Source organism: Hippopotamus amphibius, chromosome 16 (genome assembly GCF_030028045.1).
Source record: "Hippopotamus amphibius kiboko isolate mHipAmp2 chromosome 16, mHipAmp2.hap2, whole genome shotgun sequence".
Lineage (NCBI taxonomy): Eukaryota > Metazoa > Chordata > Mammalia > Artiodactyla > Hippopotamidae > Hippopotamus > Hippopotamus amphibius.
Genome location: NC_080201.1, coordinates 45,182,177 through 45,202,032, shown reverse-complemented (window position 1 = coordinate 45,202,032; position 19,856 = coordinate 45,182,177). Strand labels below are relative to the sequence as shown.

Below are 19,856 nucleotides of genomic sequence, written 5' to 3'. Positions count from 1 at the left end.
CTTAGAGGGGTAGGATAGAGAGGGTGGGAAGGAGTCTCGGAAGGGAAGGGATATGGGTTTATATGTATAAATACAGCTGATTCACTTTGTTGTACAGCAAAAACTGGTGCAACAGTGTAAAGCAATTACACTCCAATAAAGAGCTTAAAAAAAAAAAAGAAAAGAAACACAGCAAATACAACTGACATTATTTGCCATTGAAAGACAGGAAGATTTTTTTTAAAAAAGGAAAAAAGAACTGAAAAGTGCTTTTCATTGAAGCAAATTTGTTTGGTTCAATGAGACTATTAAAACATTAAAATTATTTAATACCAAAAAAAAAAAAAAAAAAGAATGAAGCTCAGATCCTCCATCGGATGCTGGCATTGGTACCTTCAAGGAGAGCTTCCGGCAGCCTTCTGCCACATCCCAAATAGCCACAGTCTTGTCAAACCCTCCAGACACAAGAAAAGAAGCTGGAACACAAAATGAAAGTCTCAGGGGGTCACCTTCCTCAGCCAACTGCTTCCTCCTCCGGGGAGGCCAAAGCAGGCTGAGGACGCAGCTGTGAGATGCCACCGGGGCTCACCCTGAGGACACTCAAACCCCTTCCTGGTGTGCCTCAACAACCCCCAGTCAATTACAGTTGACTCTCGATGTTCAGGGTAGTTACACTCTATAAAGGCAACCCAAACACTCAATGGGTGATGATTGACTGGTCTCAGGGGAAATGCGGGGTTAGGTTCCTGTGAGCCACCGGTCACAACATTTGCATCAGCCAATCAATTGTTTTCAGTCTGTTTCTGTTTAAAGACACCTTAGTTGATAAATATTGCTTATTCATGAACATTGAACTCACGGCCATCCGCGTTATAACTCACGTCTGAATGAAACGTATCTAATGTGTTTTCCCCATAAGGCACATCACAGGCTTCTTGCAGTTAGGACCCTAGACGGCACTTCAGCACCACGCTGAGGGGGTCCTCTTTAAACAGCAAAATCATCAACGAAAAGCACAAAATGCAAAAAAGTGAAACTAAATAGATCACAGAAAAGGACACCTTATGATAACAGAACTGAAAGAAGAAGGCAGAGGGTCGCCTTGCTCAACCTCAGCTGGGAAAGGTGTGCACATGGCAGGCTTGTCAGTGCTCTGCACATACCCACGGGTGGCTGCAAAATTGCTGTTGAGTATTGATGTTAGGGTTACAAATAAATTTTACCCGGGAGGTAAATTAACAAATACAGAATCTGCCAGTAGTGATGACTAACTATATACAACTCTGAAACCTATAAAGCAAAGGACTGAAGCTGGTGGGGCACCTCATGTTGGGGTCTGACTTACACAGAGACTGCTTCTGAAGAGGGAAACATTTCTCCAGCCAGGCCCTGCGTATGTGCGTATTGGCTGGGTACGCCTCCTGACTCACAGAGCAAGCCCCACCCCTCACGAGGACTGGGGCATATAGTGATAACATTTTTCTCCTGGGTGTCTGGAATAGTCACAGCCCTCACTGGGGCCAGCAGCCCCTGGCTATTTCCTGGCATTGTCCCTGGTCACATCCATGCCCCTTCACCTGGAAACAGCTCCCCAATGCCCCGTGAGGAAACACCCCTCACATATTCTCAGTGCCTCTGGTTCAGAGGGTACCGACTCTGACCTCCAGCTCCAAGGAAGGGCAAGTCCTCAGCCCTGACCAATCAGGGGCTTTCATGCTCTGCTAAAGGGGGCTGGTTCAGAGATGGGCGTGTGTCCCCAGCTGAGCCAATGCGAGTCTTCCCTGGGACTTGTGTGGGCACCATCAGAAAGAGATTTTCTCTTTCCCTAGGGTTGCCAGTGGCCAGAACCTTTGTTGGCTGGAACCACCAGAGGCCATCCTTTCCTCCTTGAGGAGAAGAGAAAGGTCAATACAAGAGAAAAGCTGAACTGAGGGACAAAGTGGAAGGGTTGGCTCCCTGAGAGCATCGTCCGTGCGTCTGGACCCAGCCACTCCTGAAGGGAGACCGGCTCCTAGACTTGCCCACTACAGAAGTTCATAGATTTTGTTGCTTAAGCTTCATCAAGCTGATTTTCCATCATTAGCAAACTTCTGCATGTGAATCTCCCTCTTGGCTTTTTCGTTCTCGTGGAAAATAAATCCACCCTCATCACTGGCATCATTGGAAATCGCCTCCTTGCGCTAAGGGAAGTCCACGTGAATGGAACATGAGGAACTCTGCCCCAGCACTCCCACGGGTGTGGAATCCTTCAACATTTACTCACTGTCTCTGGCAAACTGGCAGGAGCTCACAGAACCTTCATGGCCCTGCATCAGAGTCACACAGGCTCCATGGTTTCGAAACTCCCCTGTATGGACGTTCCATATTTTTAAGGTCTTATCCCAAGAGCTTGTACACAGGAAATGGCCACTGAAGGTGAAACAGCAGTTTGAGATTGCATTGGTATGTGCCCTGAAACATATATAGAAGGGTGCACACATTAGCACGTCACTCCTGGAGAATCTGAGGACACACTTACAGGGGAGGTGACTGGAGAGGGCCTGGGAGCTGATGCCCTGTGACCTAATGGACGTTATTCCTTTGATCTCTGCCTACCATGGTCTAAATATTAATTAATCTAACCATGTCGCACTATTCTAGGATATCCAATAATGGCAATATTGACTTTTTTCTGGATAATCCTTTGTGGTCAGGAGCTGTCCTGTGCATTGTTGGATGTTTAGCAACATCCTTGGGTTCTACTCACTATATGCTGGTAGCCTCCACACCCAGTTGTGACAACCAAAAAATGTCCCCAGACATTGCCAAATGTCCACTAGGGGACAAAATTGCCCCTGGCTGAGAACAACTGCCCTACTCAGAGCTGCTTGAGGCTTGAGGAAAAAGATCGGCTGGAAAAGTTGTCAGTGATGGTTAATGGACTCACAGCCTTTCAGGTTTAAAGTGGGTCTCTCCTGCTCCCCCTCACCCTCCTGTCTCTCCCAGACCTGGGGGCATGTCTCCTTCCTCCCATCCTCCTCTCCCACCCTTCTCTCACTCCCCCTACTTCTTCTCACCCCAAATGCTCTCTCTCTCTTTTTATCTCCTTCTCTCCTTTTCTGTCTTCAGTGTCACTAAAGCATATTTTAATGTTGAGCATTTAATTAATAAAGTTTGGGGTTATTCATTCTCAATTTTTAAATGTCATATTTTTTTAGAGAAAAATTTGTCAGAACTTTGCTTTTTTTGTTTTGTTTGTGATCCCCAAAATATTTTCCCTGTGACTCTCATCTCCTGTTATAAACAGGGTTTTCAAGCAAACCTAGAAACATAAATGAGCATCTCTGAGTAGCTTGGATTATAATACCAATTCACCTAACTAAAGAAAAAGTTGAACAAAACTTTCCTAGAGCTCAAGTTTCAGACTCTGTTTTAGTTCTTTGAAGTGCACAAACTGAGTAGGATTAAAGGAGAAGAAATATCAACTTCCCAGGGGTGTCCAGGCTTAAAATGTCCAAATCCTAGTGTCTGGTGGGGTAAGAACCATCCCAGCATATACTAGAGGTGAATAGCAAGCCCTCCCCGGAATCCAGAGGCTGTCATTTGGGTTTAAACCAGGGCTCTCTCTATTTTCCAGCATGAGGCTCTCATTTCAGATAAATTCCACTTATCATAAAAGACCAAGTACTTTTGTACTTATAAAAGTTTGGGGAAAGTGTTTGTGTTGCACTTGCAGTTCGGGACAAGAGTGAGTCAATGCACTCCTCCCCATTCCTCCTATTAATTACAGCTAACAACCCTGGGCATTCGTAAAGTAAACAGGAGACTGTGAAAGGTAGGGAAGAGAAGGCAGTCCAGCTCAGAATCTTGGGACCCAAGGATGGCATGCTGTTGAGTCCCTACAGTTTTCTTTTCGCTTCTTATATCCTGGACCGGGTACTGGGAAAGACTGCAACCCCCAGAACAATGGGGACTGGATAAAAGGCTCCCAAGAAAAGCCTGTCCTCCCTAGCCAAAGGGATAGCCTTGTAAGACAGAAAACCTTTAGACAATACCTGCCTTACTCCGGCCAAAAATCTTGGGCCAAACTGAAATCCTATCCCCACCACTGTCAGCAAAGGCTGAGGGGAGAGTCTAGACTGCCACCCCTGCCAGGCTCCAGTGAGGCAGGCTGCTAAAACAAAAGATTTAAGTAAGACTTAGAGTCTCATAGTGCAATACTCAAAATGTCCAGGATGCGACTGAAATTCACTCATCGTACTAAGAGCCAGGAAAATCTCAACATGAGTGAGAGAGAGAAAGTCAAATGCCAATACTGAGATTACACAGATGTTAGAATTATCTGACAAGGATTTTTAAGCATTTAAGAATGCTTTGATGGGACACCTCTGGTAGTGCAGTGATTAAGAATCTGCCTGCCAATGCAGGGGACATGGGTTTGATCCCTGGTCCAGGAAGATCCCACATGCTGCAGAGCAACTAAGCCCGTGTGCCACAACTACTGAGCCTGTGCTCTAGAGCCTGTGAGCCACAACTACTGAGCCCATGTGCCACTGAAGTCTGCGCCTAGAGCCTGTGTTCTGCAATAAGAGAAGCCACCACACTGAGAAGCCTGCGCACCACAACAAAGAATAGCCCCTGCTCACCACAACTAGAGAAAGCCCATGCATGTCAATAAAGACCCAATGCAGCCAAAAATAAAATAAAAAATAAAAAAAGAATGCTTCGATGGACAATTATCATGCTTGAAATAAACAAAAAGATCAAAAGCTTCAGCAAAGAAATAGAAGATATAAAGAATGACCAAATGGAAATTTTATAACTGAAAAATACAATAAAGACAACAACAACAACAACAAAACCCTCAATGAAGAAGATAGAGGAAATAATCAGTTAATATGAAGACAGACAATATAAATTAACCAATCCAGGGTGGGATATGGAGGGTGGGAGGGAGGCTCAAAAGGGAGTGGATATGGGGATATATGTATAAATACAGCTGATTCACTTTGTTGTACAGTGGAAACTGGCACAACAGTGTAAAGCTATTATACTCCAATAAAGGTTGAGAAAATAAAAATTAATAACTTAATTAACCAATCCAAAGAACAGACTGAAAAAAAAAAAAAGAAACCAGAGCCTCAGCAACCTGTGAGACTACAACAAAATATCTAACATTTGGGCCATCAACATCTCAGAAGAAAAGGAGAAATAGCATAGAGCTGGAAAAATAGTCAAAGAAATTGTCTGGAATTTTACCAAATTTGGCAAAGGACAAATCAAAAAGCTGAGTGAAGCCCAAGTAGGATAAACCCAAAGAAATCTATACCCAGATACATCATAATTAAACGTCTGAAAAATAGAGAAAAAGAAAAAATCTTGAAAGCAGCGAAAGAGAAATGATACCTTACTTATTGGGGGGAAACCATTTGAGTGGCAGCAGATTCCTCATCAGAAACCATGGAGGTCAGAAAAAGGTGACATGACCGTTTTCAAATGATGAAAAAAAAGAGAACGGTCAGCCCAGATTTCTATATCCAGCAAAAATATCCTTCAGGATTGAAGGTGGAATCAAGACATTTTCAGATGAAGGAAAATTTGTTGCTCTTGGACCTACCCTAAAAGAATAGCTAAAGGAAATTTTTCTAAACAGAAAGAAAATGGTGAAAGAAGGAAACGTGGAATATCAGAACACAGAACATGGTAAGCAAAAGTATGGGTAAATACAAATAGACTTTCCTTCTCCTCTTGAGTTTTCTAAATTACGTTTGACAATTGATGCCAAAAATATATATATAACAAAGTACTTCAGTTTACTCCTTGCAAGCTTCAAAATCAGTTGAGATTATGAATTTTCAAAATTCTCTAGTAAGACCAGCTATATAATTTGCAGGGCCTAGTGCAAAATTAAAATGAAAGGTGCCCATTTCTCAAAAAGCTTTACATAGATAGTATTACCACATGATCCAGAAATTTCTCTCCCAGGTATATATCCAAAAGAATTGAAAGCAGGGGACTTCCCTGGTGGTCCAGTGGTTAAGAATCTGCCTCTCAGGCTTCTCTGGTGACACAGTGTTCAAGAATCTGCCTGCCAGGACTTCTCTGGTGGTGCAGTGGTTAAGAATCTGCCTTCCAGTGCAGGGGACTCAGGTTCGATCCCTGTGCTGGGAAGATTCCACATGCTGTAGAGCAACTAAGCCCGTGTGCCACAACCACTGAGCCTGTGCTCTAGAGCTCACGAGTCACAACTATTGAGCCCATGTGCTACAACTACTGAAGCCCACGTGTCTAGAGCCTGTGCTCCACAATAAGAGAAGCCACCGCGATGAGAAACCCACTCAATGAAAGGAAGAGTAGCCGCCACTCGCCACAACTAGAGAAAGGCCATATGTAGCAATGAAGACCCAATGCAGCCAAAAATAAATAATAAAATAAATCATAAAAAAAAAAAAGAATAGAAAAGAATCCGCCTCCCAATGCAGGGGACGTGGCTTTGATCCCTGATCAGGGAACTAAGATCCCACATGTTTCAGGGCAACTAAGTGCTGCAACTACTGAGACTGCATGCTCTAGAACCCATGTGCCACAACTAGAGAGAAGCCCATAAGCCACAAACAAAGATCCCATGTGCTGCAACTAAGACCCAATGCAGCCAAATAAATAAATAAATATTAAAAAAAAAAAAGAATTGAAAGCAGGGACTTGAACAGATATGTGTACACCAATGTTCATTGCAGCATTACAATAGCTAAAAGACAGAAGCAACTCAAATGTCCCTCAGTAGATAAATAGATAAGCAAAATGTGGTATATACATGCAACGGAATATCGTTCAGTCATAAAAAAGAATGAAATTCTAACACATGCTATAACGTGTATGAACCTTAAAAACATTATGCTAAATGAAATAAGCCAGACACAGAAGGACAAACAATCCATTCTTATGAAGTATCTAGTATAAGCAAATTCATAGAGGCAGAAAGTAGAATACGGGTTACTAGAGGTTAGGATTGGCGGGGCGTGGGGAATGATTGTTAAATGGGTACAGAGTTTCTGTTTGGGTGATAAAAGGGTTTGGGAAATAGAAAGTGGTGACTGTTGCACAATATGGTAAATGTAATGCCAGTGAAATAACTTTAAAATGGTTAATATTCTGTATATTTTACCACACCTTAAAAAATAATAATGTAATATCCTCAAAACCACTGAATTGTACCCTGGAAATGGGTGTGTATGAATTATATCTCAATAAAGCTGTTAAGAAGGAAAGGCAGCCGGCAGGCAGGAAAGAAGGGGGAAAGTGATGGTTTCTTAGGAAACAATGGTTACAAGACAGGTAAGAGAGAGATTTCTCACTATGTATCCTTTAGTACCTTTATAATTTTGTGCTGTGTTGCATGTTTTACATTTTCAAAAAGTAAAGTACATATTTTTGAAATAAAAATATTCGAGGTCCCTTGTTCAAAAACGAGAAATTTCAAGACGTTCACAGCAGAGCTGTGTGAGCCCTTCTGTGTGGGGGGCCCTGTGTTCATGCCATGAAGCCAGCCCTGTCCCGCAGCCCTGACAATCCTTGCCTCTATATGTTCTTGCTAAGAGCTGCATTTCCAGAAAATTCATAAATGTGGGTCCATCACGCCAACAGACATTTTCCTTATTTCCCTTTCCACCCTCCTTGGGGAAACAAAGTGGAGCGCGTCGTGACACCCACAGCTGGAGCTGCGGCCACCTCTGCTGTGCCAACCCCCCTCACTGCCACCACGGAGCAGGTCTAAGGACCAAGGGGGGGGGATCCCACGGCCTCTCCCAATCCCGGTATCCACGGGAGTCACCCTTGTTAAGAGAGTCTGTGCTGAGCACCCACCGTGCAGCCTGTACTAAGGAACTTTGCGTGTTATCTGTTCTGACCTCACCTGGGCTCCATCTGCAGGTGAGGAAACTGAGGTGCACGTTCACCCAGGATGGGAACCTGCGCATTCCTAACCCCGGGCCAGACGGGAAAGCCTGGCCCAGGGTGGCAGGACGTGTAACGGGGCCAAGCGGGCAGGGTGACAGGGCATAGACACGTTCCGGGATCCCTCTAGCGAGGGCTGGCCACCTACCTGGTGCCGGTGGCCATAGACACAGTGACCCTTGCAGGCCCCGGATTCTCAGATCTTCCCATTTTACAGGCAATGCTGGAAATCCACATTTTGTGTGTGTATGGGGTTGGGTAGGGGTGGGGGTGATGTGGAACTCTGCACAGTGCTTTCCAGTGTTGGCTCACATTGACACAAATGCATGTGAGGCCTGTCCCAGCCTGCAGGCCACAGCTAGTGGTTTTCCCCCATCTGCCCGTTCCCTTCCCGTTCTCCATCTCCAGCCTCCCCTTGGCACCAGTGGACCATAGTTGGAGATGCCCCTCATTGACAACAGCTGGGGAGCTGAAGGTGCACAGGCTGAATCCGGGAAGGTGTGAATGGGGACTCGCGCCCACCTCCCTGTGCAGGAGGCTGCCCGGCCTCCCAGGGCCTCCTCACTTGGTGATGGTGAGCAGCGTGGCCTGGGAGGTCACATCCCAGATCTTGATGCTCCTGTCCAATGAGACGGAAGCCACCCTCTGGCTGTCGGGGTCAAAGCAGCATGCCGTGACCGACATCCTGTGATGATCTGAGGCACAGGGAAAGTGACTCGTTACCGTGCATTCCGCACTCTGGGCCACGTGCTCCAAGGGACGCAGAGGCTCCCCCTGCTCCCCCAGACAGGGACAATATTACAGAGACGCAACTCTGGTTTTCACAAGGGACTATTCATCCACACAAACATTTTCCCGAGTGCCTGCTGTGAACCAGGCTTTGAACAGGGAGCACTGCCCCTTGGCGCCTGCCGCCTGCCTCCGTGGAGCTCCCAGGCTGATGGGGAGACACCCTAGAGCAGGCAACGACGGGCAGCATAAACCATGGCTCCCAGCCAGCAGAAGGAAGCCTGGCCCAGCCCTGAGAGGTTAAGGAAGGGCCCTAAAAGTTATCGAGGGACGGAAGAGTGCTCTAGGCAGAAGGAACAGCATGTGCAAAAGACTGGCACGGGGACAGAGTGTGGAGGAGCGTGGTGTGCAGCTAGAACTCCGAGTGTGGGCAGAGGTAGAGTATGAGGTGATGCATTAAGGGGAAAATGCAAACTGTGGGGCAGCGCACACATCACGGTCCCGTGTTGATAAAAATAAACATTAAATGCATGTGGGAAGTAGTACTGTGTGTGTGCAAACACACACACACACACACACACACACAGGAAGGCCACCCAGTGATGTATTGTTAATAATACATACCTCTGAGGAGGAGTCCAGACAGGTATGGCATCCTTGCATTTTTTACTTTACACACTTACCAGTTATTTTTTACAATGATTATGTATTTTTTAAATTTTTCTTTTGAGAGAGCTGTTAACTCACATGCAATTATATGGAATAATACAGAGAGATCCTGCATGCCCGTCACCCAGTTTCCCCCAATGGTAACATCTTGCATAATCATTATACAGGATTACAACAAGGAAATTGACATATGATGGGTTTTTTTTTTCAGTAGATGCCATTCTATCCTTTTTCCAATTATCTGAATTTGTTTCTACATGACAATTAATAATAATAATATTGTCAATCATCATTATTGTAAAACACTAGAACAAATACTTTATATGCATTATTAATAATCATTGTCATAATTATTTTTATATTTTAAAAAAAGATTAAAATATTAAGGAGGCTGGGACTCCACTCAATAAAGAACTGGGCTTTATGTGTCCACGTGAGGTTGGAGCAGAACCCTGCTTCATTACCTACAAGCACAAGACTGAACGGAAAAGCCTTAACCAGTCTTGCTTTTAACTGCCTGTGCTTTTATCAATCAGTGTCCCGTCTTTAATGATGTGGTTCATAGCATTGCAGGTTCACCAAATAAAGCAATCAAAATTCACTGTCAGTCATGTGACAAGTGGCTGGTACCACAGACAGAACAGAGCAGGGAGCCCATGCAAACTCACCTTTGATGTGAGACACGATGGTGGTGTCTTCCGCATCTGTTATACAGATTCCATGATCCACGTCCAAGCCTGAGACCACGTATTTACCATCAGGGGAAAACTTACAGGAGACTATGAAGGTTTCGTGACTGAGCTTCCACTGAAACAGGGCAACAATCCAAAGGTTTTCTCTCTAGCCCAGTGTTCCAGCAGGACTTTCTGAAATGATCTATCTATGCACTGTTCAATATGCCAGCCACTGGCCACATATGGCCATTGAGTACTTATAACAGGCTGGTGCAAACAAGGAACTGAATTTTTGTTTGTTTAGTGTTCATGAATTAATTTTTTAATTAATAAATGTAATTAATGTGTGTCTGGGACAGATGAGCAAGGATAAACAGCACTTAGCAGAACTGGCAGCAAGGTTCTAGTAATGGCCAACTTTATTCCTTTATTTTTTTTTTTTTGGCTGCACCAAGTGGCTTATGAGATCTTAGCTCCCCAACCAGGGATCAAACCCTCACACTTGGCAGTGAAATCGTGAGTCCTAAGCCCTGGACCTCCAGGGAATTCCCCCTGGTCAACTTTTTTCTTGTTCAGTTTGGTAAACAAGTATTTATTGAATGTCTGCCCTTTGGAGAAGACCCTACAGCCCCAGGCCCTTGGGACAAAGAGCTACTCAACATTCTAGGAAAGGAGGATCTCTCCGTATGTTCTAAATTATGGTATTGCCATTGTGACGGTTCTTAAATATGCCCACCAATTCTTTGATAGTCCACCCTCCGCAAGCCGGAGCCTAATTACCCGCCCCATGAGTGTGGGCTCGGCTTAGCGACTCACTTCTTTAATTATAGTATGGCAGAAGTGATAGTGTGTGACTGGGTCATAAAAGAAACCAGGGCTTTCTCCAAAGAAGACATACAGAGGGCCAACAGGCACACAAAAAGATGCTCAACCTTGCTAATTATTAGAGAAATGCAAATCAAAACCACAATGAGGTATCACCTCCCACTGTTCAGAATAGCCATCATCAAAATAATAAATGCAAAGGGTATGGAGAAAAGGGAACCCTCCTATACTGTTGGTGGGAATGTAAATTGGTGCAGCCACTATGGAGAATAGTATGGAGGTTCCTTAAAAAACTAAAAATAGAGCTACTATATGATCCAGCCATCCCACTCCTGGGCGTATATCTGGAAAAAGACAAATACTCTAATTCAAAAAGACACATGCACCCCGATGTTCATACCAGAACTATTTACAATAGCCAAGACGTGGAAGCAACCTCAATGTCCATCGACCGATGAATGAATAAAGATGTGGTGTGTATATACAATGGAATGTTAGCCATAGAAAAGAATGAATTATTGCCATTTGCAGCAACATGGATGGACCTAGAGATTACTGTATCAAGTGAAGTCAGACAGAGAAAGAAATATCATGTGATATCACTTATATGTGGAATATTTAAAAATATATGATACAAATGGACTTATTTAAAAACAAAATAGACTCACAGACTTAGAAAACAAACTTACGGTTATCAAAGGAGAAAGGTGGGGAGGAGGGATGAATTAGGAGTTTGGGATTAACAGATACACACTAGTGTATATGTAAAATAGATAAGCAAGAAGGATATACTGTATAGCACAGGGAACTATATTCAGTATCCTGTAATAACCTATAATGGAAAAGAATCTGAAAAATAATACACACACACACACACATATATAAAACTGAATCACTTTGCTCTCCATCTGAAACCATTGTAAATCAACTATACTTCCAAAAAAATAATTTAAAAAAATGAAACCACTGGGATCATGCTGTTTTATATTCTGTTCTTTTCTCTGAATGTCATATTGGAACAATTTGTCTTCACATGAAATATTCTCCTAAAACACACACACACACAAAAGAAAGAACGAAAAAGAAACCAGGATTTCCTCCTTGCTCTCTCTGGAACCACTTGCTCTGGGGGAGTGAACTGCCATGTCCTGAGGACAGTCGAGCAGCGCTAGGGAGAGACCTGGGTGCAGAGGAATTGAGGGCTCCTGCCAATAGCCATGTGAGTGTGTCATCCTGGAAGAGGACCCTCAGCCCCAGTTGAGCCTTCAGATAACTGTAGCCCCAGAGGACATCTTAACCGTGACCTCACAAGAAACCCGAGCCAGAACCACCAGCTGAACTCCTCCTAGATTTCTGTTAAGAAACTGTGCAAGAGGGACTTCCACGGTGGTGCAGTGCTTAAGAATCCTCCTGACAATGCAGGGGACACGGGTTCGAGCCCTGGTCCAGGAAGATTCCACATGCCGCGGAGCAACTAAGCCTGTGCGCCACAATTACTGCGCCCACACTCTAGAGCTCGTGAACCACAACTGCTGAGCCCATGTGCCACAACTACGGAAGCCGAGCAGCTAGAGCCTATGCTCCACAACAAGAGAAGCCACTGCAATGAGAAGCCCACGCACCACACCACCTGCTCTCTGCAACTAGAGAAAGCCTGTGCACAGCAACGAAGACCCAATGCAAACAAAAAATAAATTAAAAAAAAAAATTTTTTTTTAAAGTAAAGAAACTGTACAAGGGACTTCCCTGCTGGTCCAGTGGTTGACTCCACACTCCCAATGCAGGGGGCCCAGATTTGATCCCTGGTCAGGGAAGATCCCACATGCGGCAACTAAGAGCCTGCATGCCACAACTAAAAGATCCCGCGTGCTGCAACGAAGATCCCACACACCGCAAGTAAGACCCGGCACAGCCAAATAAATAAATAAATAAAAACATATTTTTAAAAAGAAAGAAAGAGAAAAGAAACTGCGAGACAGCCTGTTGTTTGAAGCTGAGTTTTGGAGTCATTCGTCAAGCAGCAGTGGATAACTAACTCAGCCCTGCAGTCGGCACGCGGCGTGGATGGCTCATGCAACAAAAATAAATAAAAGTGCTAAAAAAACGTTTAAAGAAGGGAAGGGAAAGCATCTCAAAGAGAAAAACAGGCTAGAGACAAGAGCAGGAAATGTATATGAGAAGAACATTTGGGAAAATGCTCAAAGTCAGCAGCAACCAATGCTCGTATATATGCTGGGATATGATGACATCAATAGAACATACTTGCCCGTGTTCACATGTGACATGCGTATAGAAAGAGAGACACCAAGATGTTAACTGTAATCTCTGGGAGTTGTTTGAAGGGTTTTGTGTTTGTTTTTTTAAACTTGGCTTATCTCATCTTTCAAAAAAGATTTTTACAATGAATATACATTGATCTTTACACTAAGAAGAAAGATTGTTCTTTAAGGAGAGAAAAGAGGAGGAAGGGAGAGGAGAGGCGATGAGAAGCTGTTGGGGGAAGGGGGGCAGGGATGGGACAGGAGACCCTGAGGAGCCCCCTGAGCAGGGTCAGGGCTGCCTGGGTACCAGGCAGGAGAGAGAGGGTATCCCAGACCAGTTTGGATGGATGGATGGTGGTCCTTCCTAGATGGAGAACAGATTGGGGAGGGCCCAGAAGCCTCACGCTTTTGCCACGTCCCATCGGTGACCTTTGTCCCAAGGTCTCAACTCTACTTCCTGCTTCATCAAAAGCAGACCTCCCATAGGGGAGGGTCTCTTTTCCCATGCAGTCCCCTCAGCCTGGAATGCCATGCTCCCTACCCCACACTCCCACCTCTGCTCCTTCTCTTACGTCCATCCTCCCCACCCCGCAAGCAGAGCCCTCTTCTGCCTGCTTCAGAAAGTTTTCCTTCCCTGAGGCCCACCCTCCGTCACTTTTGGTCCCTGAGAAGATTCTCCTTTTCTGGAAGATTGGCTACTCTTCCCACTCCAGGCCCAGCTCAAGGTCACCTAAGGCCCAGTCAAGACCGTGTGCTGTGGACTCTAGTTAATGCACCGTGATGACCTAAATGGGAAGGAAATCAAAAAAAGAGGGGATATAATGTGTAGGTATAGCTGATTCATTTTGCTGTACAGTAGAAACTAACACAACATTGTAAAACAACTATACTCCAATAAAAATTAAAAAAAAAAAAAAAAAAAAGACCCTGTGCTGTGACGTCTCCACTGGTACAGAACATACATACCAGCAGCTTGCCTGTTTCAAGGTCCCAAGCCCGCACTGTTTTGTCATAGGATGCTGCAATAATTCTAGAAATAAATGACAAACATAGAGTCTTAATGACCCAGACTATTATGCCTGTGGTTTCTATGAAAAATATATATATATAGGAAATTCTTTACATAAAATTTCTATAGTTTAGGACCAAGATGGCAAATAATACCAGAATCTTTCTAAAGATGTTCCATGACCCTCTGGGAGAATGGGGGCTTCTCAGTGAAAACAGAGAGTTCCTAACACGGAAGGCACCACAGCAGCTTAGTCACACAAATACGTTATTTTATATCCGGGGCGTTATAGGTATCATTTCTTCTGTTCTGTAATTGTCTTCTTCTTGAAGGCTAGCTACAACTCACAAGGATCAATCACTTCCACTGATTACATGTCTATATTTTTACAGGAAAAGACTGTCATAGCTCATTTCATTCTGAAATGTTTTCTTGTACATTTAGTAAAATAATATCAATGTGCCCTTGTCTTCTTATATTGCAGGTTTCTGTGACAACCTCTGTCCTCTATATAAGATAAATTCCCATGAAACTTAAATCCCCACCCTGGTTTTCACTCGTAGACTAATTCTGTGGCTGCTGCTTAGGGTGAGAGGAAAGCCATTTTAAAGCACATCCCCTTTTAAAGGCCCATCTCACATCTCTGTGAGGCGTAAATGCACATACATCGCAGAGGCTGCCTTCCAGCCCCGACTCTCCCCAGGTGGCAGCTCCGGCTTGCCTCTGCTTCCTGGGCTTCAATATCCCCTGTGAAATGAGGGCGTGGACTGAATCGCTAGTGAACTTTGCAGCTGCCCCAGTCCACAGGTGTGACTGCAGGAAAGAAACTCCATGAAGAATATTCAGACTGGCTTTAGCCACAATAAATTTTGCCTTTTTAGCATTTTCACTTTTCCAAGAGTTATTGCATCTACCTGATTCTCATAGCAAAAGATGGAAACCATGAGACCAATATATGGGAGTAAGGTGGGGTACGTCCTTAAAAGACAGTGAACTGTCCCTGGTGTGCTGCACACTGGCCTGCTCTTCCCTCTCACTTTCCTGACCAGAGTAAAATGAGAGCAAGTCACCTTCTGCTGTCAGCCGTGACACTGCATTCTAAGACAGGACCTCCGGGCTCTGGCTCAAAATCCCGAACAACAGATCCATCCAAGGCATCCTCAGATCAGCGGGAGAGAAGGGGAGAGGGCCAGAGGTCACTGAGGTGTTGGCTGAAGCTGTGAGCTGAGTTCAACATCAGCCCTGGGCTTGTCTGAGAACCCACGGTCCTATGACTCTCACCCAGCTCAGAGGGGCGAAAGGACGTCCCCACCACTGCCAGAGCAGGAAGGACACCCTCACCAACCACAACATCCCAGGAAAACTCCCCCTCGATCCCACAGTGCCCGATGGAAACAGGTCACTCTGAGGGTAGAGCTGCAAACAGGTAATTTTCTCATTCTATACTGGCCAAAAAGGCTTCACAGAATCTAGCGGATCTTTTAAGAATTTTTAAAAAGTTCCCACTGTTTGACCCAGCAATTCTATTCTGAGAGGGGTCTCTCTTAAGGAAATAATCTGAGTTGTGGCCAAAGACTTATGCATGGGGACTTCCCTGGTGGTCCAGTGGTTAAGACTCACGCTCCCAATGCAGGTGGGCCCAGGTTCAATCCCTGGTCGGGGAACTAGATTCCCCATGCATGCCACAACTAAGGGCCCACATGCTGCAAATAAGACCTGGCGCAGAAAAAAAAAAAAAAAATCTGCATGAATAAGTTTAATCACACGTTATAGGGGACAGATGGTAAACACACCAGCAACAGTCTGTGTCCACCTAAGGGGGGCAGTTAAAACAAATTCTAGCACTTCCAACAGTGGGGCCTAAGCAATGTTATCACATTGAAGGGAGATAACTAGACAATATGATGAGAACAATCAGGGTACCAAAGTGAAGAGTGCCTGTTGTGGGCTTCCCTGGTGGCGCAGTGGTTAAGAATCCGCCTGCCAATGCAAGGGACATGGGTTTGAGCCCTGGGCCAGGAAGATCCCACATGCCTTAGGGCAACTAAGCCCATGCACCACAACTACTGAGCCCACGTGCTGCAACTACTGAAGCCCGCACACCTAGGGCCCGTGCTCCACAACAAGAGAAGCCACCACAGTGAGAAGCCTGCACACCACAACAAAGAGTAGTCCCTGCTCTCTGCAACTACAGAAAGCCCGCACAGCAGCAAAGACCCAATGCAAACAATAAATTTTAAAAATTAATTAATTTTTTAAAAAAAAGAGTGTCTGTTGTGCCAGAGATAAAATACTTTCAGTAAGAAATGTGTCCACAGCTTTTCAGGATAAGCAGGGGTGGAAAGTCCCCTTGAAACAAATATTATTAGTAGGACAACGAATTCCTAGACAGTCTTTGCATTGTTATGCGAAATTATCGTGCCCGGTTGAGGGAGCTTTTGGCCTGACCAGGGCAGGCCTGGGAGAATTCTCCCTGATATGCAGTGACCACTTTGCATTAAGACCCCAAGCCTGGGCTTCCTAGGTGGCGCAGTGGTTAAGAATCTGCCTGCCAATGCAGAGGTCACGGGTTCGATCCCAGCTCCAGGAAGATCCCACATGCCACGGAGCAACTACACCCGTGTGCCCAAAAAAAAAAAAAAAAAAGACCCCAAGCCTGCTGGGAGGCAAAGGGCCCTGTGTCAGGGGTCCCCAAGACCACCCCCAGGGCTTCCTAGGTGGTGCAGTGGTTAAGAATCTGCCTGCCAATGCAGGGGACATGGGTTCAATCCCTGCTCCAGGAAGATCCCACATGCCGTGGAGCAACTAAGCCCGTGTGCCACAACTATTGAGCCTGTGCTTTAGAGCCCGTGAGCCACAACTATTGAGTCCATGTGCTGCAACTACTGAAGCCCATGCACCTATAGCCTGTGCTCTGCAACAAGAGAAGCCATAGCAATGAGGAGCCCGCGCACCACAATGAAGAGTAGCCCCCACTCACCGCAACTAAAAGAAAGCCTGCTCACAGCAAAAAAGACCCAACACAGCCAATAAAAGTAATTAATTTTAAAAAAATCTCTTAATAAACAATGTTAACAATAAAAGTAATTCTTCCAATTTCAAAAAAAAAAAAAAAAAGACCACCCCCAGGATTGGTGGTTCTCCAGGGCTCATAGGACTCTGAATATAGTCTGCTCACAGCTAAGATGTATTACAGCCAAAGGACGCAGAGCAAAATTAGCAAAGGGAAAGGCACGTGGGGGGAGGTCCAGAGGAAACCAGGCTCTGCTTCCAAGAGGGTCTCCCTGTGGGTCACATGGGACATATTTAATTCCTTCAGCACCAGTCGTAACAACACGTGTGAGCTGTTGTCTACCAGGGAGGTGCACCTGAGTCTTGGGGTCCCGGTTTTTATCCAGGTCTGGTCACACAGACACTTCCAGCATGCACCAAAATTCCAGACTCCCAGACAGAAAGCCAGTGTACAGTATCAACCACTGTGGTTTGCACAAACAGTCTATAAGCCCCCTTTATCACTTAGGGAAAGATTCATATGATTGTAGGACGCTGTTTACCAGTCCAGTTCCCAGATGCCAGCCAAGGCCAGCCTTGCCAGTGGGCCTTTCCAAGGACAGGAGTCTCGGGCCTACTGTGCGAACTCTTTTCTGCACAGACTCAGTCCCCCAGCCCCTGCTGCATGAAACTTGAAACAGTGGGGTTGCATCTGGGTGAACCCGGCAGACCTTAATCAAAGCCCACTGGCAGGAAGAGATCCCAAAGAGGAATTCATGCAAGCAGGACACAGTCCAGGCTGGAGGCACTGGCTGGTGTGTTGCTCTAGGACAAACATGTGTCTGGGGACTAAGAAAATGATCATCGTGGGGCCTGGGGCGGAAGCCCACTGCAGTCTGTGCAGGGCCCCGAGCCAGTTAAGGGCAGCACGAGAATGGACTGATGTCCGTGGGGTTGCATGGGTTCAGTGTTCACTAGTGCCACCATATGGCCGAGAGGAGGAATAGCAACCACGGACACATAACCCTCTTGGAAAATATCACTGCCATGAATGATTTGGCAGCAGATCCATAGCAATACAAGCCAGATGTTGTTAGTGAATTCCAAAGACAGTGGAAATGTCCCTGTTTTGTACTGAATGTTTCTTGAAATAAATGGGCCATTGGCTAGGGGTGTGGGAAAACAAAGACAGTTGCCTCTTCACTTGGCATTTGGAGCCAAGAACTCTTTCTGCGGACTCAGATAATTTAAGGGGGGATGTTGGTTGGACTTGGAATGAATGGCGAGGAAGGAGTTCTAATAAATGGTTAGAAACATAAAGGAGATGTGACAATATTAGTAGCCCAAGTTTGTTGTGGTTATATAAACAGTTTTTCTGTATGGTCTCAATTTCATAAATGTGTGTACACATGTGTGAACAGGAAAAAAAAAACTACACACCAACATTTTCATAGCTGTTAACTCAGGGTTCGTGGAGCAACAGTTTTTTTCTTCTTTGTGTTTTTATGTACTTTGGTGATAAAACTTTATTACCTTCATATATGAGAAAAAATGGTTTTTTTATAAAGACTGAAAAGAGATGTACCATATTAGAGGGAGGTTGGGCACAGGATTAAGGATGATTTTTTCCCAGCTGCTTCATACATTTATGAACTTTCTAAATTATTCACAGTGATCTGAAGTTAGGGGAAAAGGAACTTTTTTAAAGATTAAACCGGATGTTTGGATTTGGGGTAGATTGAGAGGAAGGGCTGAAGATGGGAAGTGATGAGAGTGGAGGAGAAAGAGGAGAAGCAAGCAGACGTTTTGCCTGAGATACCGTGCTGAGGAGGCTTAGTCATCTCCTGAGGGAGGGCTCACACCATGAGCTGCTGCTGGGGCAGGGAGATCCACAGGAGGAGTCAGGAACAGAGACAAAGATGGGGAAAAGAGAGCCAGGAGGTGGAAAGAGGACCCCTTGGAGGGACAGCCAAGGCAGGGAGAGCAGAGAACCGGTGATTCTGCAACTAGGGGTAAAGGCATGAAGGAGGGCAGAGAGAGAGTGCAGCTGGAGAAGGTGGTGGAAGGAGGTAGGGCTGAGGGCAAGTCAGGTATGAGGATGCTTGGACAGACTGAAGTAACCACATCCTGAATGGGACATGGAGTAGGCAGGGAGCAAGGGCAGTGAGGCTTCTGTGAGGAGCTGAGGACAACTTTTTTTCTTTTTTAATATTTATTTAATTTATTTATTTGGTTGTGCTGGATCTTAGTTGCGGCAGGCAGGCTCCTTAGTTGCGGCTCACCAGTTCCTTAGTTGTGGCATGCGAACTCTTAGTTTCAGCATACATGTGGGATCTGGTTCCCCGACCAGGGATTGAACCCGGGCCCCCTGCACTGGAAGCACAAAGTCTTAACCACTGCACCACCGGGGAAATCCCAAGCTGGGGGCATCTTGGTGGATGGTCCCTAATCCTGGGACAATAAGAGAAAACAGGCAGATGTCCCCTTTTAGAGAGAGAAGCCCTTTGGCCAAAACAGACAGTAACCTCTGTGAGTACTTCCACTGACTCAGAAGGTGAGGAGAACACGAGAAGGATCTGAAGATAACAAAGCAAAATGCACACTTGGAAAGTCACCATCCCCCTCCCCCTGGGTGATGACAACAGGTGGAGACCCCCCCAGCCCTGGGCCTTCTCAGTCACCCCGGAGGATTGGGAAAGGGCTTAGGGTTCCCAGAGGAAGCAGTGGTTTTCCCAAGAAGATCAGGGGACTGGGGGGTGGGAGGTGGATAAGGGCCACAGAATAGGA

General features: G+C 45.4%; 1 protein-coding gene across 1 annotated transcript in view; it reads right to left on the bottom strand.

Annotated features, from left to right (window-relative positions):
• WDR88 (WD repeat domain 88) overlaps positions 1 to 19,856 on the bottom strand; it is a 46,529-nt gene that overhangs the window by 12,482 nt on the left and 14,191 nt on the right. Inside the window, exons 3-8 of the mRNA XM_057712142.1 lie at positions 15,149 to 15,237; positions 14,036 to 14,099; positions 9,978 to 10,116; positions 8,477 to 8,606; positions 2,243 to 2,430; positions 373 to 455 (exon numbers count right to left, since the gene is read on the bottom strand). Of these exons, the coding sequence (XP_057568125.1) occupies positions 373 to 455; positions 2,243 to 2,430; positions 8,477 to 8,606; positions 9,978 to 10,116; positions 14,036 to 14,099; positions 15,149 to 15,237 (693 nt within the window). The remainder of the gene's footprint in view (positions 1 to 372; positions 456 to 2,242; positions 2,431 to 8,476; positions 8,607 to 9,977; positions 10,117 to 14,035; positions 14,100 to 15,148; positions 15,238 to 19,856) is intronic.